Source organism: Anarhichas minor, unplaced genomic scaffold (assembly GCF_050575085.1).
Source record: "Anarhichas minor isolate MPS153535 unplaced genomic scaffold, ASM5057508v1 ptg000028l, whole genome shotgun sequence".
Classification (NCBI taxonomy): Eukaryota; Metazoa; Chordata; class Actinopteri; order Perciformes; family Anarhichadidae; genus Anarhichas; species Anarhichas minor.
Window position 1 is genome coordinate 5,753,148 of NW_027466474.1, and position 25,248 is coordinate 5,778,395.

General features: G+C 42.3%; 2 protein-coding genes across 2 annotated transcripts in view; one reads left to right on the plus strand and one right to left on the minus strand.

Annotated features, from left to right (window-relative positions):
• Positions 1 to 25: 25 nt before the first annotated feature.
• Positions 26 to 8,820, minus strand: tex11 (testis expressed 11). Its single transcript, XM_076103292.1, has 29 exons — positions 8,793 to 8,820; positions 7,870 to 7,982; positions 7,427 to 7,511; positions 7,276 to 7,355; positions 7,106 to 7,186; positions 6,888 to 7,007; positions 6,571 to 6,651; positions 6,400 to 6,485; positions 6,258 to 6,315; positions 6,083 to 6,178; positions 5,891 to 5,972; positions 5,527 to 5,605; positions 5,228 to 5,379; positions 4,997 to 5,082; positions 4,699 to 4,836; positions 4,434 to 4,536; positions 4,201 to 4,325; positions 3,683 to 3,768; positions 3,205 to 3,258; positions 3,054 to 3,094; positions 2,902 to 2,979; positions 2,696 to 2,766; positions 2,334 to 2,447; positions 2,032 to 2,104; positions 1,784 to 1,933; positions 1,591 to 1,699; positions 1,359 to 1,479; positions 528 to 695; positions 26 to 312 (listed from the first exon to the last, which is right to left on the minus strand). The coding sequence occupies exons 1-29, from the start codon at positions 8,818 to 8,820 to the stop codon at positions 241 to 243; spliced, it is 2,730 nt and encodes a 909-aa protein (XP_075959407.1). The 3' UTR covers positions 26 to 240.
• A 3,823-nt stretch (positions 8,821 to 12,643) lies between these two features.
• kdrl (kinase insert domain receptor like) overlaps positions 12,644 to 25,248 on the plus strand; it is a 39,761-nt gene continuing 27,156 nt past the window's right edge. Inside the window, exons 1-9 of the mRNA XM_076103371.1 lie at positions 12,644 to 12,707; positions 18,974 to 19,064; positions 20,845 to 21,056; positions 22,680 to 22,801; positions 23,912 to 24,071; positions 24,175 to 24,314; positions 24,413 to 24,584; positions 24,788 to 24,914; positions 25,064 to 25,233. Coding sequence (XP_075959486.1) covers positions 12,644 to 12,707; positions 18,974 to 19,064; positions 20,845 to 21,056; positions 22,680 to 22,801; positions 23,912 to 24,071; positions 24,175 to 24,314; positions 24,413 to 24,584; positions 24,788 to 24,914; positions 25,064 to 25,233 — 1,258 coding nt within the window. The remainder of the gene's footprint in view (positions 12,708 to 18,973; positions 19,065 to 20,844; positions 21,057 to 22,679; positions 22,802 to 23,911; positions 24,072 to 24,174; positions 24,315 to 24,412; positions 24,585 to 24,787; positions 24,915 to 25,063; positions 25,234 to 25,248) is intronic.

Sequence of the window (25,248 nt, forward strand, 5' to 3'; positions counted from 1 at the left end):
AATTATACAGATTTTTCTTTGGCATTTTAGCCTTTATTGACCAAATCTGGAGAGAATATTATAATATGTTTCTTTACCACTTGTATCCCACAATTACACAGATTCAAAGCAACACTTTATCAAACTGGACTGTCTGAACATCAATAACATTTAACTGCAACAAACTGTTGGAAGTGAATCCGTTAAAGTCGGAACAGGCAGTTAACACCGGGCTGAGACCGCTGACTTGTCCCGGTTCAGTTATTCCTCCATGATGAGGTTCCTCTTGGCTTTGTCCAACCGGTCCAGGATTTCACTGTAGAGACCCGACATCTGTGGTCACACAAGGGGAAAGAAACGGTACAGCTTACAAAGGTATTGGCTCTGAAGGGCCTACAGTGATGGTTATATACTTGATTTAGCACAAGACGTGTGTGTTTGTGGGGCCAAAGCCTTTGTCAGGTTTTCCTTCCCTCGTGCTCCACTGCTACAACCGCCCCAGTCTGCTCCCCCGTCCCCGTCCCCGTCCCTCTCCACCAGTCCTGTACCTGTGTCTCGTAGCTCTCCTGCAGTGATCCAAGGTGGCGGATGAAGCTCATGGCGAGGCCGCACCACTTCTCTGCCTCGGGGTACTGAGCCAGGCTGTACAGCAGTATCCCCGTGTTCCACGCCCGTGTCAGCAGCCACAGGGTCTCCATCTCCGGGAAGTCGTCCGGCTGCAGAGAAGAGCAGGAAGATGTTCAGAAGGCCGTTAAACGGAGGCCACCTGGGTGACTGGCTTGCACAAAGTATATGGAAGGAAATCAGTTTTTTTTATTTTTTTTAATATATTGGGTGAAACCTGTGAGTAACTCATCCAATCCTGTTCTACTGTATGTTAACCTTTACCAATGCTTTGAAGTCTTTAAACAGACCGTAAACAAACTGGAAGGTCTATCATTTCTAAAGTTTCATTCGTTTTCTTCACACCACTTTAATCTTGGGCTTTCACTTTGATCCAAAGAACTCCACGGCTTTTTGAGTAATAACTCAAAATGAAAGGGGAAATATGCGCTGCCTCTGAAGCAGCACAGTGTCTCAATAATTTGATGCCTCTTTCAGAGCTGCAAGCTCACCGGCAGTACGATGACTTGTACAGCACATTAGCATTCAAATTGGCAGGAAGGGGTTTGGTGAATGGAAGCATCTGCTAATTGAAGTGCGGCTGAAAGCCCATTGATAAAAAAAAAAAAAAAAAAAAAAGAGAGAGAGGCTTCTATAACAGCAGGCAGGCATAGAGTGGAAGAGAGGGGGTTAATTATATAGCAGGGAGCAGTCCTGTTGGAGCGAACAGGAGGTGGGTGCCGAGGGATGGCCATGTGTGATTGGCGTTGACTCACTGCGGCTGCAATGACGGACAGCGCCTCCTCGTAGTAGTCCCACACCTCCTCGAGCACATGGGCCCCCACCTCTGACACGCCGCTCGGGAGGGACAGCTTGATCAGGCTGTGGACGCACTTGCTAAGACAAGAGACACAAAAACAGGCACACCGTTAGAAACCCTTTCATCCCAATGAGCACGTTGTGGGGAATATTTAAAGGTATCTTCATGTAGAGTGGTGGTGGGTTTGCCTGCAGCTAGCCAGGTCAGCCTGTGGTTGTTTCTTGTGCAGAGAGAGAGCGACCCTCAAGGCCTTCTTACAAAGCAGAGGGAAGTGGGCTGGAGGCTCCATGGCTAACGCTACAAATATAAAAAGAAATTGTAGAACGTGTGTGTTTCTTTACATGTGTCAGCAGAGATCAGATGAACAGTCTTTGTTTTTACCTGCAATCGTCTCCAGCACCTTGATTTCAACGTTTTCAAGCTCCAAGACCGACTCCAGCACCGTCCCAACCTTGGGGTCGTTCAGCTTGGCTCGAGCCTCAAACTCGTACAGCAGCAGCAGTGTGTCTGTGGGGTCCATCGGGGAGCTTCCTACAAGTACGCGGTGAGAGTACATTTCTTTAGCTTCATTTTAAAAGACATGCAAATAAATATTATAATTATTCGGGTAGTGAAGCTGCTAAAGGTACCTGATGCTTTCAGGGTCTTCCAGACCTCCCAACAGATCTGAATGTACTCCAGAGCCTGAGTGAGCTGCTCGGTCTGTGAACCAAACAGAAAGCACGTCACAAAGCATTCTGGGATTCATCATCGCCATCTAGTGTCCACTTCCTCCTTCAGAAGGCTAGAGGGATTCAAACGACACGCCTACGCCAGCACCAATAATGTGTGTTAGTCACCGCTCTTCTCCACTGGACTTGGTACATTTCCATCCATGTGGAGGGAGAGCGTGCTAAATGTGGGAGACGGGCAGAGGGAGTGGGTGGCACACCTGGGCAGAGTGAAGAGACTTCCTGCAGAGCTCCAGAGAGGCAGCGGCAGCCATTAGCAGACACGTCTTCTGGCCCATGAGCAGGGTGCGATCGGGAGGGCTCAGCTGGGACAGCTACGGGTTCACGCAGATAGTCGTAGTTTCATTTTGATTGCAATAACACACCAGATAATTGACGACAGGTATTCTGCTGAAAGTCCGAGGACAGAGGGGGTCATTGTGGGTCACTGTGATTCTTTATCTTGAACTGATATGTTTATCTTTCCAAAAGCAATGTTAAATCCCTGCTCAGGTTATTGATCTACACCCTCGTACTGTAGATATTGATTAATCCACCTGACAAAGCTAATAAGGGGACTTGCCTGGTAAGAGAGCACAAAGAAATCCCTCATCCTGTCAGGGCTGCTCTCGCACTGCAGAGCCGAGTTCCACGCTGTAACAAGGACACACACACACACACACACACACACACACACACACACACACACAGGCAAAATGAAGGTGCTGCAAGATTGTTAAGCGATAGCATACCATGTCAGATTGAAGTGACAAGTAGAAGTCTTAGTACCGATCTTCCTGAACCAGTTAGCTTCCTCTGTGCGTTGCTCAACAGTCAAGCGAGACTGGTGAGAAACTTTCTGCAGAGCTGCAAACAAAACACTGTAGTTGAGACGTTTATTCTCAAAAATGCAATTCAACCCCTGCTGCATATGTACTCACCCATTTTTAGATACGGCAGCAGGACATCCAGACTCACGTTCCTGCATGGAGTAATGTAAGGTAGTGGGTGTAATCCTGTGCTTTTGATGTATTGAAAGCATCGATAATACTATACAATCACACTTTATTAGGTACATTCCCTTCCCCTCACCTCATCTCATCACTGGATTGTTCTATTGTGGAGAGCACGAGTCGAACCAAACACCTATAAGAAGATGAATGGAGAAACTGGTGTTGACCTCCTTTCTTTCACCTACTAACTGTATTATACAGAGACACACTTCCAGTGGAATATAGGTCAGTGGATCATAGAGGTGTATGGAAAACCAACAGACTCACTACAATCTCTCAGCAGCACAGAAGCCATCTCTACTAAATGTTGTCACTTCATGTGTGAAACTCTACCATCATTGTTTTGTTCACACAGTCTCAACACAACACAAAATATAGATATATTTATGTTCTCATAGCAAACTGCAGCATGGAAAACAAAAGAAGGAAACCAACCTCTAACTGAAAAAGACTCCTTGATGAAACACATGTGAAATGTCTATAATGCAGAACAGATTATCCTTTTCATGCAGATTGGGTATTTAACTCTTCATTTGCGTACTGCAGGTCCCACAGACCTGAGAGCAGTCAGAACCTGAGCTTCGTCTTCGGAGTTTTCACACAAGCTCTCCAGCGCCTTCATGGCGGTTTCCTGCTGTTCATTCTGTCACAGGGGAACAAACAACCTCCTCTTTTATTCCACCACCCACCAGTCACATGCATCACAATCATGCAGTATACTTAAAATAGGATTCATGCTTTTAGACTTTACCCTCGCTAATTGCTAATGCCTGGTTGCAGTCCAGTGTGTTTGCTGGTTGAAATAGGCCTGGAGAGGTGACAGACAGCTCTATCTCTGGTGGCCGATTGATTTTAACGACGAGGAGCTTTGCTTGTAAAGATGCAACATGCCCAAATGTGTGATATCATGCCAGATCACCAGATCAGTGCAGTGCCAACGACATGATCCCTGATTGGCTTCCTAGCCACAAACTCCAAGCCGCAAGTACCTCTTTTGAGGACTAAACCCCATTGAATCCACAATCTCCACAACTGGTTTGCAGAGACGAGTAACGAGTCCTTTGATGAGTCCTACCTCCAAAGCAATCTGAGCGGCCAGACTGAGGAGTTTGGAAGCAGCATTCTCCGACACCAGCAGTCCGTCCGAACTGGCAACAGCACTCTTGGACAGAAGTCCCATCGCATTCACGGCCTCTGCAGCTGGTACAGATCAACAACCTCATCACCACAGAGAATAGGCTGAGAAATGTGGCTGTAATGAGACTGCAACAGTACTACCGTATCACACCACTAGTGTTTCGTAGATACCTTTCTCCACATTGTTCTCCTGCACTGCAATCTTGTAAACACTGAACTGAGTGAAAATGCTGTCAGGATCACATCTCTCTGCTTCCTTGATCGCTTCTTTGGCCTGGGAAGTTTTCAACATACATGAACTGTAAAAATTGCAGTAGGAGCATTTTCCATAGTGGCTGGTGACAAGCTAGCTGGTGAGTTCTGACACACACACACACCACCTACTGTACGACACGGTTACCTCCCTGACTTGTTACTGTGGCTCCAGTTCGCTTACCTTTTCCAGTTGCTTCAGTTGCAGGAAACAGGAAGCTCTGTTCCTCTGAAGTTTGGCTGAGTTTGGCTCCATTTGACCTGCCTTGAAGAAACTCAGCGAGTAGTTGTACCACTGAAGAGCCTCAGAGTAGTTTCTGGCCTGGGAAGAAAGGTCTTTTGTTTATCCCTGTGTGGAAATGAACCCTGTGCTCACTAGTTAAGAACAGCGGGCTGATCACTGAGCCCCCATGCTGATAACTATATGTACACTATAAAAATATCTTGTGAATTAAGGAAGAACATGGCTATGTTTAGCATACCTCAAAGTGTTTGGACGCTTTATCCCACAGCATGACATGTAGACTTGTGAGGGCCTGTGGAGACAGCTGTTTTCCTGTATAGTGTCCTGTGTGGGTGTAATAAATAGTCGTAACTAATACTCATACAGAGGCACAGCTACAGTGTGTTCCCTGCATTATTATAACATTATCCATGTTAACCATCTTTTTGAAGAAGAGTTATACTAGAACTGTATTGCAAAACGTGAGTACCGGTGATGATATCCTCGATCTTCTGTTTGCCCAACAGCTCCTTGCCTCTCTGCAGCAGGAGCTCAATGTGCAAGACGAGAGCAGTTCCCAGGTCAGGGGACGCCTCAAAGTGCTGACACACGCGCTTCAAATACTCAAATGCCAGCATTTCTCTAGAAAAATCAAAACAGACATTCAGAGTTGAACAGCAGGGCGTTCCTTAAAAGGAAAATGTGTATTTGTGCGCATGTTTATGCGAGGCTGTGTGTGTATGTTTCGAGTGAGAGTACTAGTAAATATGCGTGTACATGTGTGTGTACCTGTCTTCAGACATGAGTAGTTTCACTGTGCTCAGACACAGTTCAAGAGAAACCTTTGATTCCAGCATCTCGTTAAATCCTGAAAACATACAAACAGCTTTTAATTTAACTTGCTGTGCAAGTCATCCGTACACACACAGGAACACACAGGAGGGTCCGAGTACAAGCACACTGTTCTACTGTTTGAGACTGAGCCGCTCTACTGGAGCACCTGACCTGTGGTGTAAATCCTAGAGAGTAGTTACATCATTGTAGACACTTTGAATATTCCTGGAGTATTTAAACTCTCTGCTGCTACTGCTTGGTTTATGAAGTATAAACATTGAAGTATAAATAATTCAATGAGGTTTAGGTAATAACTAACCTGCTCTGATATGATCGTCTGAGGCCCCGCATTTCAGGAGTATTCTGATCTTTAAGTACAGTCCAGAGGCGCTCACACATTCCTGTTAAATTGCGTAGTACAATTATGTACAGAGAATCTATTTATTTTGTAAGTGCATGCTTCAAAATGCATACGTGAAATATAGTTTTAAAACGATGGATCATATCTCACCTTGTTGGCTAAGCTGACGGCACTAAGAGCTTTCTCCTGAAACCTCTGACAGTCCCACTCTAAATAAACAGTGGCAAGGAGCCTCAACACCTTGGCCTAGTGTGAGGGAAACAGATTTAAAGAACAATAATAACTATTCTAATTTGTACTCGTCGCCTGTACTGAACTGTATCACCTGTACTTCAGATCCAGGGGCGTATTTCACATTCATTTTCCCAATTTCATAGCTTTGGCTGAGAAAGAGAAGAAGAACACATTTACTTTCCCACCGGAGGGTTTCTCAGCACCTTCCTGTAGAAATGAAACGTTATATTTACCTCAGCCAAAATGCACTGTCCTCAAACTTTCTCTGGTTGTACGTGTCTATTCCAAAGTTGTAGCACATAAGGGAGAGGTACGCGGTCTGCATTGAGGAAATATATTCACGGTTAAATAGCAGTATGTACTGTAAATGTGTTGTTAGAATGATAACAGAGGTATTGTTTTACATCTTTCGGGAGCCGCAGCAGCATGTCTTTACAGCGCTGCATATAGACCACAGCCTCGTGGTTGTTCCCTTGAGTCACGGCCTGCAAAGAAGAGACTTGAACTTACTGTTAAATGTCAGGAAACAATATAACAGTCCTTATTAGCACAGAATGAGATTCCCCCCCCCCCCCCCTTCTCATTGTTTCTCAGTTCGCATTTTAACTGTCTCACACATCACACTTCAAGTCTGTCAGAATAGCACTTCCTCAGCTGCCAAATATCACAAGAACAAATATTCACGTCGAAGGTGTTGAACATCACATGTGCCACGGCTCACCGATTCTGCCTGGCATGAGAGGATCCGAAGCAGATCCTTCTCCACGTCCCCTTTGGATGAAGCGCTGTCAGCTGCTCCGTCACCTCTGGACGTTAGTTGGCCATAGAGGGTTTCCAGGCTCTAGGGATATTGAATGTTGTATAACTTGTAAAGACGCCATATTACTGTACGCTCTAATCTACGCCCTCTCAATTTGAGTGTTAACTTTCTTTCTTCACCTTGACAGCAAATCTTAAGAAGTTATCTGCCATCTGGGGATTCTTGCAGTCCAACCAGGTTCTCCCTGTTTTGCTGGCCATCTGCAAAGATTACACACTGACAAACAGACTGTGTCCCCCCCCCCCTGAAATGTTGAGCACTCACAGAGGTGGCCTGCAGTATTGCGTACCAGGATCTGCTTACGGATGACGCCCTCTGTTGGATTCTCCGGCTCACAGCAGCACAGCAGACTGCATGCGACGTGACGCACTGTGAGGGATGGTGAGAACGTTCGACTGTGGCCAGACACATGTAAATAAATACTGCAATTAGAAGTGTACCTTTAGCTTTCTGATTTGTGCTTATAGTGCTGCCCACGTTCTTAGTAACTGCCCAGTTCCACAGCTGGATGGCACACTCCTCAAGCTGTAATATAAGTAAGATTATTAAATATGCATGCAACTCACATATTCTGCCAAGCTATCGCCATATAAAAGTGACATAATGTTATATTAGAAAAAATAAACTTTGACTACACTTTACAACTTAGTTCCAGAGGTAATTTAAATTAAAGTAAAATCAGACTGATGACTTACATTAACTATAAAAAGGCTTGTTGGTATTGCATATGGAAGATCCTGCATTGCAAGAGCGACATTTTAGATTTGACTGTTTGCTAAGTTTTATATTATATCTATATATATTAGTTGGTTATTGTTGCTTTGATTTTTTTTTGTAATTTACTATTACAGTCAAATTATAACTCTTACAAACTTGTGTCTACCTGTGGATCTGGTATTTTGGGGAAACCCTCCAGACCAGAGACCTCGGAGAAGAGTTTCTCTATCACCTCCTCATAATCTCTCGGCTGTTTGTGCAGCAGATTATCAATGAGACCTGTGGAGGAACAAAAGAAAATCAAGACATGTTGACAGGAAACAAACTCAACAGTTTTCTTGAGAAAGGTCAAATGTTTCCCCAAAAATAGTTAGTGCTGCGATGGATAATTACACTTCTAAAGTGTGTCTTTTGGCAATTTGAAAAATAATTGTAACATTTTGTTGTAGCTTTCTGTTGACGAAATGACAAAGATAATCTGTAAATGTGGACCGTTGATTGTTCAATTATTAACTCAATTCAATTATTAATTAGTGCATCACAAGTTTTCAATCCAGTATTCAAGGATCTGAAATAAAGAAAAATGAACTCTTCAAAAGTTCAGAAGCCGTAACCAGTAACATTAACTAAATGTGTGGTATTTTAACTTAAGAAATAACATTAATATAAACAACTGTATATCAAAATTCCCATTGATCACCCATTGTTTTCTCCCACAGACTATTATAAGGTGATTTGATTGAGTCACAAGTGGGTCAATAAAGCATAATTCTGAATATTTAGGTAACTTAGGTCAAGTTAAAGTTAACAGTATCAAAAAAGGCTTGTTAGTTTACCATATTAATGTACCACATACTATTTATATTGCTGTATTTCAATTTAAAATCCCCTTTCATTACTGTTGTTCACGTTAGCGAAGTGAAGGCGTAATAAGACGATGTAGCTAGAGGTGGCGTTAGCATAAACACACAAGCTAGCTAGTTAGCCTAGCCACCGGTTACTGACCAACTGCCCAGATAAGATGGAAGTCACAGGAAGTGACAAATAACGCTGTAGCGTTTCGACCAGCTGAAAGGGTTAGTTACTCACATTTCACCGTCGAAACAAACCGCTCCATGTTGTAGGTTTCACCACTTGTAAATTAATTGTTATCAGGCTAATGTTGGCGCCGTTTGTTTTGATTGACAGCTGTCACAAATGCCGCGAAGTTTGTCTGGGAGGGGGAAGAGCCTGAAGGTTAGTTTAACAAAATGAAAGTTTGTATTCGTGTGAACTCCAAGACTTTATCTGCAACTGGTAAATTCCACCTGCTTGCAACAGGGTACTGGAGATTATGTTCGAAATTGATATAATTCTGCATTAATGCATGACAAAAAATATCCTCAGTTGCTGCTGTTATTTATCATTATTCTGCAATTAAAGGCCCTTGGCTGGGGTTGATGGAGATTGTGTCTCCTATGTTCCCTAGCTCAATATCCTCTTAGTATGATACCTTAAGGAGACCTTTCAAAGGGTTTTATGTTCTCAACAATGCCCTTTTCCCTTGGTCAAATGTTCACTGTATGTTTCCCAGGGTCGACATGTGGAAATCACCCATCTACAGCTTATGGCATACTGATGTTAAAGTGAAATTTGACCGACAGAATTCTTAAATTGAACCAACAATAGAAATTTCACATAGGCCGGTTTGGCTTTGTAAACACAGCTGCAGCAAATAACCTTAATTATGGGTGCACTAGTGTCAGTACCTGCTGGAAAGGTTGCACAGCCGTAAACTGCCAACGCAACATTGCCAACATAGGCTGTATTAGTTATACTTTTTATTTTTATTTTGTTATAACAAGTTGAAGAAAATAAATGATCCTGACATATCAACAATGAGATATTTTACTCTCTTCAAAATACTCAAGTTTCTTCTCAAAAAAAGTGGAGCTAGTCTCACATACTAAATGCAGTGCCAAACAAACAAAAACGTATATTTGTTCATTTCTTGTTCAGCATCTCTGGCATAGTGATAATGCGTACTTAATGCATTTCACTCTCTTGCAGGTCTAGATTTGCAACATGTACCACATGCGCTCCACTACTTGAGGAAACCAATACCTTGTTTTTATTCAGCCATAACGGGCCCATTTAACGAAAGCAACCAGCTAGTTTGGCCAACATGACGGAGACCTTTCCACTTTTAAAGGAATCACAGCAGGCATGAACATCTATGAAGAGAGAGCTCTGTTATATTCAGTGGCACCTTAAACTTGACAGCTAATATGGTACATTTTCAAAATCTTTACTCTTTTATTGGATCCCATATGAATTTATGTATTTCTATTCCATATTACCTTTTTCCAAATTGTTGATATCATATGTTATTTATAACCTAACAATGGAGATGTTGAACTTAAAATGCTTGAGAAGAATCTTTTATATCAGATATCTTTTGGAGAGAGCTCAGATCTTGACCCATGGGCCGCTTACTTGCATGATAAATTGTATGCATGATTGATTTCTGGATTATTTTTAGGTTTTCCAACTAGTGCAGTCCTCTGTCCAGGACCCTGGCTTAAAAAAAATCAACAATTCATAATATTGCTCTCATGAAAGAAATTGTTTTGTTAATATTGTAGCCTATCAATCTTATTTTCCCCCCCAACATTTACTCCATAAAATGACCTTGCTTCCAAGGCTGCAGTATGAGTGGGGTCTGGAGACTATGACATTGTTTCCACTCATCATCAGGGCCGGCAGTCAGACTCTCTCCACCCCTCTGCAGAAAAAAAAACACTTTATTTCTGGTTCATTCACTGAAGAAGACTTTGCTGTTGGGGGCGAAAGGAAGAGTGCATGCTGCGTGTGTAGAACCAGTTAGCCCCCCATAGTGTGTTTTGAACACCAGATTCTAAAATAAAACACTTCAAACCAAACCCCTATCGCAACTTCCAGCAATTGTTCATCAGGAGACATATCTGCTGCCCTCTTGGCCGAGTGGGAATGTTTCCTTTACTGAAGACTTAAAATGTGAACACACACTAAGAAGATTGTTGTACAAGGACGTTTCTTGCAAACCTCACCTTTTATTTGTGCATTTAGTATGTTCTTCTTCAAAAGGTGTAAGCCTATAGCATACCATCTTTACTAATATGTCACCATTCAGACTTGAGAGCCCATGTCTTGTAGAGATTTTCTAATACTATTTGAGAGTCCTGTGAATTGTATGCCATGTTAAGCTAATTCCCAAGTCTACAAAGTGAGAAAGGTGACTTTAAAGTTTCCTCACCACCAGATTGTTATAGTGAGTGTCCTCTGTCACTAAAGTGAACAAAGTAACGCAACGCACAACAATCCTGTGTATTGTCCCCTTTATTGGACACAGAAGAGAGGCAGCTTTTTGTGTGTGCTCGTTCTACCAAATACAGACATACTTTTTGATATCCTTGAGTTATTTTGTGCAAAAGCAAATGTTTAAATTCTTGGCTGGTGACTTAGTCTCCACGCATCCCAGAATGCAAAAGGACTCCCACGACCAAGATGGTATGAATTGTCCCATGTGTCATTTCACTGTTTTCCTGCTACAGGAACGGAAGAGTGGTGCTCATCACATTTCACTACTGGTGCTGTGCCTATAATCCCCTGCACTCAAGATCCAGTGCCCAAAATGGTGGCTGTTCAGCCGTGACGCTGGCGGAAAGGTGAGGGCAGGATGTTCTTATTTACAGTGCCTGCTACTGTGACCTACAGCAGCAGAGTAATTGTTGTGGTGATAAAAGAAAACAGTCTGCAGCACATCCACACACTGTGGGGTATCTGCTGGACAAAAGAGGATTGTTTACATTGATATAAAAAGCAGTGTGTCCTGTTTCTGAAGTTAAAAATAAACGCAGCACATATTTATTCTAAACACTTAGAACAGATCAATCTGATATTGCAATGATTTCCCCTTAAGACAAGATTACTGCTGTTACCTTTAGCCTCGGTTGTTTTTTTTAATCAAAAGCAGCTTTACACACAAAGGTCAGATAAAAAAGGTTTAATGATCTACTTCTACTAATTTAACTTCAAAGAGTCATTTAGAAACATATTCTGACCACAGATCAATATGGTGATATTAATCATGATTGAAACAATGCTGTGATAAACACATTTATGGGTCATTTCAGTTCACTTTCGAGTGGAGTTTTCAACTGAAAATAAATACAATTACAGTCAGTCATTTTCTATTGCATATTTCCATGTTTATTGGTGTTAGTATAACACCGCTGTACATTTGTAGGAGTTATGCATCAAGTTGGTCTAATTACCACAGATACTCATTATTTCTCATGAGGTTATCCCCTCCTCAGCAGCCTGAAGGAAGGAGTTTGTCCCCCCCAAAAGAGTGACGTTGCGTCCTTCCTCTGTGTCTCCATAAAACGTGCCTCACGCATGGACTGTAAGTGTTGCACAGAGGCGAAAGGGAGGAGAAATTGACCAAGGCGCGCATGAAAAGCACTGAGCAGACTAATCTGTTTTAGGCTCCACCAGACCACTTAGACGCTGACACACCACTCACTCAAACTTTTATTTTTCGCAAACCATTGAATTTAATTCATCTTACTTTTTTTTTGTGGGGGGTGGGGGGGGGTTTGAGAGCACCTGCCTCGAGGATACAGCGGTACATCCGTCTCCTCTTTGCCGGATCGGGAGTTGGACTAGCCCAGCTGCGCAAGAGAGCTCCCCTGCGAAACGCGCCATGGGATACGGGAGAACCACTGCCGCTTTGTGCATGTACACCTGAGGCTTTTGTGGATTAACAACACGTTGTTTTTTTTAGGAAAAAGAAGACTCTTTGATTTACTCGCTTTAAGAGACTTTGTTCAGTCACGCGGAATCATTAGCCTCCGCCAAGGACTCTTATCACTTTATTTCTAATTCCACGGTGTGGATTTCGGCGAAGAGCTGCCAGGATGGTCTCAGCCGACTGTTTCAGATTGTTCGTTGTCATCTTGTGTTGTTCGTCACACACAAATGGTAAGAAGTCATTCATGCTTATACAGATCACTTATTTACGCGCAGTAGAGTTGTATGCATGGAAGAACAGAGTTTTAACATCGCACTGTTAGATTTGTTTCAATGAATGGATGAAAGCATAATGTTTAACAGATATTTGACCCGATCAGCTGTCACTTATCAGAAGAGGTACAGAGAGTGGTTTTTATTAATTAATTAATGATGATTAATGATCATCTTATTCTTTCTATATTTGAGCTGCTACCAAGAGTTGAATTATTTGGCCGTTTTTTATTTGATCCTTACATTTGTGGAATATGTTTTAGTGTTTATGGATATTTCAGTATTTCATATTTCAGTAGGACATCCAATTTGAATATTTTAGGAAAATGATGTGTCAAGGCTGTCATTGGACCTGCAGTTCTCATTTAAGCCGCTAGAGACAGTCTTGTCCCGTTGTAATTGGGTGATTATTCATGTTAATACATGTGTTGACTGACAGGTAATTCTAACAGACGAGTATTGGTGAAATTTGGATTTGTTTAATTTGGATTTTTTTCTCATTTTGATCTTGCAAATCAGCCCAGTGTTATATATTATTAAAAAATAAGTTTATCCAGCAATTGTTATCAATGAGTGAACAGGATTAAATATTTTTGGAAGAGAGAGTCTGTTTCTTCAGACAATATAATCAGCGTCATTGTCTGAGTGTCACTGCACAAAAACAAGATGGATAGATAAAAAGTGGATGTTCTTCCACCTTGTGCCAGGTCTAGTGAGATACACACGAAGCCTTCCTCACCATTCCCAAATAAACAGCCTATCGAAACAAAGGAAATACCCCCCCCCCCCCCCCCCCCCCCCACACACACACACACACTACATGCTTTTAGCCTATGAAGCTTTGTCTACGATGTTTTCAAGTAGATTTCCTTCACTGTCCACACACAAAGCGTGGGAAAGACACAAGGAGGAAGCGGACGTAGGGGCAAGAGGCAGCCTGGAATTGTTCTGGCGAGTAAAGGTCACGGAAATGTGACACGCTACCTGAGCAAAGATTTCATCCTGGAGCTCCTTGTGCTCATATTGAGCTCTGTCCAACTGCATCCACATGACAATGGCAGGGAGGACAGCAGGGTATTGTTCCTGCAGAGGAGACTGGTAGAGCCATTAGTCACTGATGGTGCGTCAACTTCTTTCTATTCATGCTGAGGTGTGTAACCGATGTATGTGTAAATAAACGATGAACTTATGCTTTACCACAAATATTTAGGATTCATGCTGCACCCTGTTGGTGTCATAATATTGAAGTTATTTATCATTCTACTGAGATACATTTGAACAGTTTTCTATTTCTACATCTTCACTCAAGCAGAAAAGGTAAACTGTGTCTGAAAGATCGTCTGATCTATTTGGTATTTTGTTAATAATTCACTTGTAGCTGCTTCTTATTGAAAAGTGAGCACAGGTCAAGTGTGCTGCTTGGTGACCTTTTGACACCAATTTAAATGAAGCATACCGGCTCAGAAGGAGAGAGGGAACCCTTTTGCAGCTCTTTGCAACACGACGCTTGCGTTTCAGATTTATTTCAGTCGTCCTGCGTAACGGTCAATGACTTTTGCGTATCACTTGGGGTGTGATGCATGTATTATTGATTCAGTGAACTGTGTCTGCGAAGTTCATAGATTGCATGCTCTATCCAGGTAGTTAACTACAGTTATATTATGGAAAAACAAGTGAAGCTTAGTGATGATTGGAAGAAATAGTGATTGAAGGGATGATTGAATGTGACCCTGGAAGCTGCCTTGCTATTTTATTGTCCTAAATATTATTCACTCATCGTGGTCGTAATTCTTCTCTATTAGAATACACTACGCTGTATTAGTCAAACATCTGTTCTTCTCAGATGAGCACAGTGTTTGTTTGTTTTTCTAAGTCGTCTTCCAGAGTGAGTTGATATGTCAAATTAGTTTTGGAGTATTTTTTCTTTTCTTTCCTGCTCCGACACCTGAGATGGAGTGGAAAATGGGAGAGATGAGAGGTCAACCAAGTTCAGTGGGCGCTCATTGCTCACTGGTGGTACGTCTGGGCCCGCACAGGCAGCACAAGAAAAACACATCCATACACTCACACACACTCACCTGGATTGGGAGTTTTGCCAGCAGATCAGAAAAGGGCATTCCCTTACACGGGGATGTAACTTAACAAATTGCTTTGTGTAGCTGTTCTTATATGATGATTGCAGCATCTGGTCCATAGTAGGCATATCCATCCTGAGCCAGCAATATGTTTTCTTTGAATCTTGCATGAGATTTCAATTTCAAGGAGCTTCTGTCTGCCAACTAGTCGTAATCATATGTTATGGAACAGAAATCCTCTGGTTTTACCATTTTGCTATGTCATGCAGGCGATTCCTGTTTGTTGGCACTACTCAACTTTATATAACCTAGAATGGCCACCCATCATGGCCAGATGTTCATTTATTTTGCTTTTTTAAGAGCAGTCTGGGGAATTTTTGCCTCCTAATCTCCAATGGCTAATATACGGCTAATAAAAAAGGCACTCTGCCTAACTGTTGTCTTAACCTTGCAGTTGGCAAAGTGGACGGGAGAGAGAATACTTCAGGACACACAGACCATGTAACACAGCCGGAGCAGCGGTAGCTACTACTTATTTTGGCAGGTGGTCTCAAGTCTTGTCAAGGTTTCATCTTTGTGAAATTTTTTGTTTGTCTTGAAAATCTCGACCTAAAGGCAACTTTCCATGAAACATCAGTGACACAAAACACCAACCAGGTCCTTAACAGGTGAAATAATAACTTTGAGAATTAAGAGAACAATTTTGTGTGTAGTATGCTGCATTGGTTTCCCATCACTATAATTATTAGAACGTCAAAAGGCTAAACCGATCGCGTGCTACCCATTTACACTACAGGACAGGAAGTTCAGCCCAGTCGCCGTCGCAGATTATCAACTTTTTGCTACTGTTTTGCTCCTGTCGCCATGGCCGCATCACAGCCAAGATGACTCACCAAGAGTCATGTACTCTTTTGTTAAGCTATAATTCCCTCTACACCCTTTTAATATCTTTTGTTGTCACAGGAGTACAAGGAATGAATTGGCAAGGTTAAACAAGGAGGGAATCATCATGCCGTATTGTTACTTTTGCCTTGAACACACCAAAAAATGATCGACTCTCAAGATAGTCGTGTTGTTTCATGACGGCACAGGAAGCACGGGGAGATGAAGTGTATTCTGCAAAATAAAAGGGAATTCCACATATTATTCCCTGACTTGGGGTTTCCCGTCATATTCAGCGACATTACAGTCATCTCATACGGTAATAGTGTTTTTGATTATGCAACACCAAGCATGATTTACTGGTGGCAGGCTGCAACAGCAAGGATGGTGACATCTTACCAACGGTTATGCCAGCTCATAATGGCCTCGCATTTCATCTCAGCTTCTTCATTCTCATTCACATATTACTCAATTTGTTATATGCTCAACCTACAGTTCTGTAAAGTTGTTGTAAAATGGTATCAAGTATCAAAATAGTTAGCTGAAAATCTTTCCAGAATTACTAGAAATGAATTCCAACAAGAAGTATACGAATAAAATAATTAGGACTGACCCCACTTTGTCAATTAGTCAGCTATTCAGTCATTTTGGTCTCAGTCGACTACACTTTCTTAAGTTGATTCAGAATTTTTAGTGCTTGTTCCTGCTGAATGACGTAGTTCCAGGAAACTTATGAGCACATCTCTAAAAACACAATATTAAAAATGGTGCTTTTGCACAATTCTTTGTGTAGAAACAAAATTTTACAGATCTATTGTGTAAATCAACAATAGATTAGTTTACAAAGTGTAATTGACTAAGAATGTCTTTGGTCAAGGATAGCTCTAAATACAATAGCTGACAAGAGCACCTCACTCAGATTATGTTGCCAGAGCTGTGTAAAATATCTTGTCACCATTTAACATAATTTTACACAAAACTCATACTATTTTAATTAGATATTTTGATATTTGATGGAAAATAAGCACAAAAGGGTAGTCTTGAACAATTTCAACTGCACTGCTGAACCTCTGGCTTACATTTGTTGAGAGTTTTTTGTCATTGTCTGGCTGTTGTTTGAGACTAAATATTTAAACGGAATTTTCTATTCCGCAAACATTTCAGAACAGTGTAGAGTAGATCCTGGAATCCAACACTGTTTGAATTTTTTGTCGTAATTTTCTGTGAACCTTCCAAACACCGTGTCACGTGCCACTTCCCCTCATCAATGCCAAGTTAGGACAAGGACATACCAATGTGATCCTGGTCTAATGTTAGTAAACTTGGCCCTGTGACAATAATCAGTTTGACGCTGTGTGGCTCAAGACCCCATCATCAGTTGAAACAGAACCAGAAGTCACAGCCTCCTTCTCTCTCTCTCCCTCATTTAGTTTGTTCCATGCCTGTCCTCTTCCTAATGGCTCTTAATGAGAACCAGCTTCGGGGCTCTTTGAACCAACACAGTAATCACAATTTCTGGCATTTTTCAGGCTCTCTGCTGGAGGAATGCGGCACACAGCTGTTACGGGGGGTTAGGGGTGTCCGGGTGCTTGCTGAGGTCAGCTTTGGGCAGGCAGTGGGGCAGTTGGGAGTTTTGACGGTGTGGGTGTTGAGAGACAACTGCGGGACATTTCTTTTTTCTCTATCAGTGGGTTGCTGGGGGCCCCTGCTGATTCATCCATCTGTAGTGTGTTACTGAGGAGAATAGGGAAACATGTTTTAAGAGATGAGCTTCATGTCCCCCCCAACTCTAACCCTGCAATTCTAGGTCAGGAAGATGTTTTTTTGTTGTTGTTATTGGTGTTATGTGTTCAAGCAGATGCCAACATTCTTACATTGGTTGCTTTTGTATCACAACATCAGAAATCATTGTTGCAGACAGGACATGAGGTAGTGCGCTTTTTACTTTGCCAATTGTATTTAACAGGCTCCGGGGGTCAAATTCAGTTTGATTAATCCATAATTTTGCAATGTTCTCATTTCCAGCAATTCATTCAACTATATGACTCGCCGCCAATCTGCAGATGTGAGGTCATAAAACACAAACTAGAACATTCTCAAGGAAATGTGTGTGACCTTTCAGGAGAAATCAACAACAGATAGTTATTAACTTGTGATTTGTATATTCTGGGATTGTTTATTAAGGTCAGGAAGCTTGATTTTTATTAATCTAATATACAGCTGAACAGCGTGTGGTATCACAGCATGAAAGACTATAAGCCACATCCCTTCCCCTCTGCATAACCTTGGACAATAAAACAATGACGTGCTAATATTTAGTGAGGAAGTCCATATTGAGTGCTACTGCCAACACACCGTCAGCTCATTCTTAGCACAACAGCTGTTCTGAATAATAGACAATTACTAGCAGCGTGTGTGTTTCTGTTTGTGTTTTTCTGTATATGTGTGTTTGCATTTCTAAATGCAGGTGTACTTGTGTATGTGTGTGGTTTTTCTCTGCGCGTGTGCATACACATGTGTATTCATCGTGTGTCAGCATGTCAGTAAGCTGTTGTGTAACTCCATTGTCTTTCTTGATTCTGGCTACAAATAGACGTTTCCCTGAAGACCGTCACATTTCGATATAATAAACCTGTTTTCTGACCACAATGACAAGCTGTTCAGGGAGCTCAGTGAAAAGAAGGAAATCACATTATGTGACTGTGAGACCTCCTGGACAGCAGTGAGAATCAGTGTTTCCAATGTTGATCACTGTTAAAGGGACCACTCAACAGTTACAGCTGGCTAGAGGCCACCTTTGATTCAAACATGTCGACCCCGGATTTTCCCCCGTGATAATGTAATACAGTAATAGCACTTTGAGTGCAGGGTCGAAAAAATGACTTGTTCCTAAAAGAGAGGAAGAGAGCACCCATTAAAGGAGGTTGAGCGGTGGATTTAGTGGTCTAACATGCTCCCAGTATCACCCCCCTCCATTCCACCTTCTTTCTTTCTTTCTGCTCATCCCAGACCACTATTCATTCTACTTGTCCCCCCAGCACCGGAAACACCCCCAGTGCTCTCACAGCAGCCCATCACTTGCATAAGAGGCAGGAGCATGTCGGCACAAAGTGAACCCACATGCACAGCGCTGAAGTGATTCATGGGGGATTTCCTACAATCTTTTTTTACTGTTTTGAGACAAACAACATTAATGAGATGCTGTAAATGTGTAGGTTTGTAGGCCTTTGTCACTAATAGTGCTCTATGTGTGTGTGTGTTCAACAGGACATTTGGAGACGGAGCACTCGCCTAAGATTCTGCCCTCTGACAATCCCCTCATTCGACCTAAGAACGATTTATTGAACCTCACATGCAGGTATGCAACACACCGATTTGTGTCAATGCCAAGTGAACCAAAACGACAAATCAGTGTTCAATGTCATATTTAGCTAATATAGTGCGTTGTTACAGATTAACCTACCCAAAGGTAAAATTGTAGTAGACAATAGACCAATAGACAATTGTAGTAGACCATCAGCAAGAAGATTAACTTTTTCTATAAAGTTATTCTTAATACTGCTCATCGTGGCCACGAGATTGGATTCCGTGCGAAATTAGATGAAATCATGCAGGTCCACCAGACACTCCTTCAGCTCAGACTCCAGCTGGGCATCCAGCAGCAACCAGACCCAGATCCGGCTTCAACCTGCAGTTAAAAGCTCTGGCGGGGGGAGGAGAGCTCAGAGCCCGGCAGCATTGTCTGCTCCTCCAGCTAGAAGCAGAGCTTTGCCTCGCTGCTCCTCCGATCCCCACTGGGAGCAACACCAACACCATGCTGCAGGAGACCCAGGCCGTATTGCTGGGCCCACTGAAGGGAGGCACAGGAGAACCAGGACTGTGCTGGGCAGACTGTCAGACCCTGCTGCAGTAAAATGGGAGGTTTTCTAAAGGGACACCGGTGCTCAGAAACCACTTTTGTACACAGGGACCAGCAAAATCAACACAAAATTAATGTTCCCTGTAGTAGCTTTAAGTACATTTTGTTTTTCACTCTCCGTTACGTAACATCTTCAATGAAGGACTTTTACTTGTATTTGTGGTATTTATACAATAGGTTAAAGGATCTGAATACTTATTCCATCACTGCATGTAGACTTTGATGAATATGTAAATACCTGATTGACAAAAGTAAGTATTTTGTCACGCAGGAAATCCTAAACATCCGTTTTTGCAATAATCAAAGAAGTTCATGACCCTAGTTTTTCTTGCCCTTTCTTGGTCAGTTATCAGAAGAGAGGAGTCAGTGTCTGAACTGTCACTGCAGCCATAAAGTTTAGACTCTTGTCTCATCACATGACAGAAAGGCCAGGGGGAAAGTAAACACCACATGCCTGGGCCTCAGGACACTTGCTGGCTACAAAGATGCTGGGACAAGTGGTGGACCACATTTATCAGCCTGTTGCAATTTCCTTTTGGGATGGTGGGACCAAAGTGTGCTGCATTCACATTTGTTAAGAATTTTGAGAGCCTTGCATCATTTTGTAGGCCCCCAAGGAATGTTCAGGAACTCATATCTATCTAAAGTAATGCTTCCCTATAAGGCCATATGCTAACATGCCTGGCCCATACCGTCTTGTTTTCTGTCACTGGACGAGAGCTGGAGGTTGCTTGACCCAAAATTCTGCAGGCAAAGGCAATGGTATGCAAGACATGTTTGATGTTCCTCTGGGATCTCTTTAATGAGAGTTTTAAAATGGAAAGAATGTGTTAGCTGAGCACATCACTCAGGAGAAGCATGTTCCCATGTGAAAGTTCAAGTAACTGGGTGACTCCAGATTAACTCAAAATAAACTTGAAAAGAACATCAAGTCAGAAAGTTCCAAGCGGAGAACAGCCGCTGCCTAAATGAAAAAGCTTGTGAGTTGCCAGCTATGACACTTCTCCTCGAAATGGATCCGAAATACAAGTTTTTGATTCAATGCTTTGTTGCCAGAGAACAGATCCACTGTAATGTGGTGCGTCAAATTAGAAAGAAAAACAACATATTTGGTATGTAATATTGTTTTAAATGTTCTACACAAAGTAGCCTCGGTCATCAAACGGTAAGGAATATTTTCTCCGTATTCCTCTAATATTGTCCGTCTGTCTTCTGTCAGCGGTCATGGCCTGCTGCACTGGAGACTTGGTGATCCCAGTCGATCGATCTCATCAGAGGGGGTGAAGGTGGAGCCGTGTGATCCCAGACATCACTCTCACTGCAGCAAACTGACAGTCGCAAGCTTAAGTGTCAATGACACAGGAAGCTACAGCTGTATCTACTCCAAGAACGGTTTTGAACACGTCACCTCGATCTACGTCTACGTCCCAGGTGAGGCCTGCAAAGCGCTCTCGCCAGTTCAGATTATCTGTGGTTTTTATCAAATGCAGTAAATGAACCAGTGGGAATAAGAGAATGTAACAGAAACCTGTGCAGTCTCTGATAGATTTATGACACTGACATTTTCCCCTCCAGTCTAGAATGTGCGTAATTTTCTAGATTGAGAAAAATTGAATGTAATGTTTAGAAATACAAATAATTGTTCTATAAACTAAACCACAGCTAAGAGGGATTTCTTTTTTAATTGAGTTGTTTTTACTCCATCTAAGAATTAACTATTTGTTTTTGTAAAAAGTCAAGACTCCTGATGAAAGACAGGTTTTCACAGGGGGATTGTCATCTGCTGAAGCAAGAGGAGGGCTATGGAGTTGAACTGGGCCCACAAACAATGGCACATAATGGACAGAATACGATGGCTGATGAGCAATCTGATATTTCCCGCAAGATACGAGAGCTGGAAAACACCCATTTTAGCAACCAAAAAATAATGTGTCAGCAAGAACAGAAAAGAAAGCAAAAGAAAAAAGTTGAAAAAGGGAAGAAAGTTTTGAAGAAAGAATGAAGGAAGGAAATACAGAAAAAGACAAAAATGTTGCAATTGTACACACTTTACATGACTACAGTTATTCCTTACATTTAGGAAGCTGACTTTAATCTACAAGCATTCAGATTCTGGTGCCACAGCTCTCCTATTCAGAAAGAGAGAGAGAGAGAGAGAGACAGAGAGAGACAGAGAGAGAGAGAGAGAGGAGGTGGTTTCTTTGCTACTATGGAGGTGGAAGGGTTAGCGTGATTGCACGGGAAGCCCTGGTCATTTCCGGTTCCAGCTGCTGTTCTCAGAAGTCTCCGCTAAAGTGTCACATGGCACCAGTTACAGTTACAAAATCATTGAAATGGAAATTATGTTGGGCGGCATAAGGAGAGCAGCAGATTTTGAGTGTCAAGTCAACATCAGCCCATTTTAGCTAGATGTGTGTGCTTTTTGACATTTAATATAATATATATAAAGATGAAATCATGAAATATTGGTCTAAGGGATGTGAAATAGTTGTAGACAATGGCTAAACTAAATGCTGGATGCACTTTGTTCCCTCTCTGTGAATGTGGTTCCCAGGCCGCCTGCTGTGCCTGTGTTTAGTCAAACGCTTTCTTTTCAAAGCCCTTCAGCCGTTTATTACATCATTTTTCATGCTTACTTTTCAAATAATGGTTCCTTTATCACACCACTACTGCTTGACCTCACACCAATTGCAGACTATTTGTGTAGTCGTGAATTTCCCACATCGGCCGTGTGATGCCTGGCTGCCCAGTAGGAACAAACCACTAGCCTGATTGCTCTGTCTGTGCTCTGCTGCCTTATTCGGTTAGAATGAACTGATCTGGGATTTGATTTCTGTGTTGGATGCCCTGATATTGCTCTGATTCAATTGCACAGCTAAACTCAGCTCTAGCATAACAGTTTATTTCAGAACAACAGCTGTAAATTTGCTACAAAACATGGTTATCCCAAAAGACTAAATGTAAGTGTCCACATCTGCTTTGAAATGCGATTTCTGACTGACCTGTATTTTAGATCTCACTTATTTAGAGTTTTATTTTTTTGTTGTTCTTCAGATCCCGAGCAACCATTTGTGGAGCCCCATAGATTTAAAATCTTGAGCATCTACAGGCATGAGACCAGCCTGGTGGTTCCCTGCCGGACGTCCTCTCCTGATACTGTTGTTACACTCACAGGGGTAAGGTCTCTCGAAGGCAAACACTTTACACCTTCTGCTTATGATTGTGCTGTATATAGTAATACACTGTATGTGCTCCAAAGACCTGGTTGCACATGGATTTAAAAAGTAAATCACACAGTACACCATCTCAGAAAGCCAGATTGCTATTAACACCACAGCAGGGCATCCTTATCGTATTCTTGTCGTCTTTGGCACTCTGTGCTTGAGGCATCTTGCTGGTTCTCACACCCTTTGTGTTGAGCATACAGAAACAGACCAGGGACAGTGGCTTGTCTGGGTGAAGCTCACGGGCGGCGATGGGAGTCATTCTGTCTGCTTCCTGTAAGAGCAGGAAGGTGTTCCAAGAGTGTTTTTTCTCAGAATAGACCCTCAGACTAAATTTAGCCCCCCTTCTCTTACAAACATCAGGAAATCCAGGAGAAAAAGAGTACACACTGTGTCCAGTTACAGGAAACAACAGAGAATCATGAGGATCATTTGATACCAGAGTGCAGCTAAAGATGTCAGTGGAGGAGAGCTCCCTCAGTGATATGGTTTGCACAAGGCTTTTTCTCTCTCTGTCAAACGTAAGAGCCTGGTTGTGGTCACCAAAGACAGCATGAAAAGCTACCATGCCAACCACAAAGGTGTGCGTTTCTTGTCATTGATATAATATGTGACATGGTGGCTGCCGTGGACAGTCACATCTGACTCAGATGGCACAGATAGTGGTTGTGAGACCTTCCTGCTGTTGGTGAATCTATGGCACTCCTCCTTTCTGCTCCCTTTCCTTCCTTCCTTCCCTTGCCTCCTCTCCCAGCCCAACTTCTGGCCTGAGAACAAACAGCAGCAGGCACGTACATCCTTTTTCCGAGTCAACGCTGTTTTGTGCTCCATTGCATGAAATGATTACAGAGGTTGCACTCCACAAAACAATAAAAACTAATTTGATATTCACTCAGATGTCTGTCCCCAGCTGAGCCCAGCAGAGCACGAGTTACATGTTAAATGAAGTTGAGTGCATAACACTTCAGTCCGTCTGGCTCAGTGTTCTTTACGAACATCACGAATGTCACCAAATATCCACGGTACTGACAAACCTTCTCTGCTCTACTCTCTTGATTGCAGCAACCACCTTTATCAGAGAAGGCCACTAAGGAAATAGTCTGGGATCCGAAGGTTGGATTCAAGATTCCCTACCAACCCGTTACTGAGTATAGCATGCTCACCTGTAAAACCACGGTCAACGGTCGTGAGTTCAAGTCAATATACATCCCTATGAGAATGAGTGAGTCTGTTGTCTTTCTAGCCATCTTGCTCAGTTGAAAAATATAGATTAGTGTCGATTTCTCTGTTTCTCTGTCTTCTTATATTTGTCACCATTTTTACAGCTCATGTTCTTATGAATGTGAAGATCACCCCAAATAATGTCGCCAAAGTGTTGGTTGGAGACACCCTCATGCTCAACTGTACTGGTGAGACCACCTATAATGGAAGAATCAACTTCACATGGGATTTTCCACAGAAGAAAGTAAGTTCAGGATTTACTTTTGATATAGCGCTGCTATATGTTAAACACACCGTCGCAGAATGTAGCAGTGGAATTTATAGTTCCTCCTTTGTCATCAGGAAAAGCAATACTATACCAAAAAGACGACGGACCACCCTGCTAATGTTCTAGTGATGAGCAAGGCTTTAATTTTGCCAAACATTACCATGGAGGATCAGGGGAAGTACCACTGCAATGCTGACCTTCAACCCACGGTACACAACAATGTCTCAGTAACAGTCCTTGTCTATGGTGAGTATGCTTTGGATGGATTTAAAATCAGGTGACGATTTCCATGAGCTCCAAAGTTTATTACAAAGCATAAAAACACAACAAAATGATCATACACATTTTAACTTCCAGATAAACCTCACTGCGGTGATTCTACAATGATATGATGGTAAAACTTTGCTTTTCGATGGATTCTAATGTCTGTCATTAATCTTTTGTTCCAGAGCATCCATACCTCTATGTCTCCTATAAGCCTGGTCGGCCTGGTAAGGTTACTGTTAGAGAAGGTAAAAAGAAGCTTGTGTTTGCCCCCAAGGTCGACACTCTGCCACCAACAGACATGTCAGCATGGTAAGTAATGCTTTAAAGTCCCAATAAAAACTGCTGATTATGTATTGAGTGAACGAGCACCTTTATGAGTCAACTTTCCATTCACTTCTTTCATTGATTCTTGCTCTTTATCCATGGTTTAAAAACCTTTCAATGCCTCCAATGTTTAGGTATAAGGATGGGGTCCCTATCAAGAATAATTCCACCTGTTACAAGATGGCTGGTTACAACTTGATCATCTCTGATGTGCAGCAGAAGCATGCTGGGGCCTTCACCATAAGCCTGGGCAACCAAGTGAAGGGCGTGTACAGGAATCTGAGCTACACGCTGGTAGTCCACGGTAAGCTGCTGCCAT

Coding starts and splice junctions, on each gene's coding strand:
- tex11 (XM_076103292.1), bottom strand. CDS start 8,820: ATGGAGCGGTTTGTTTCGACGGTGAAAT. Junction 7,008..7,105: donor TCTTAAGATTTGCTGTCAAG/GTGAAGAAAGAA, acceptor CAATATCCCTAG/AGCCTGGAAACCCTCTATGG. Junction 2,980..3,053: donor GCTGCCGTATCTAAAAATGG/GTGAGTACATAT, acceptor TTTTGTTTGCAG/CTCTGCAGAAAGTTTCTCAC.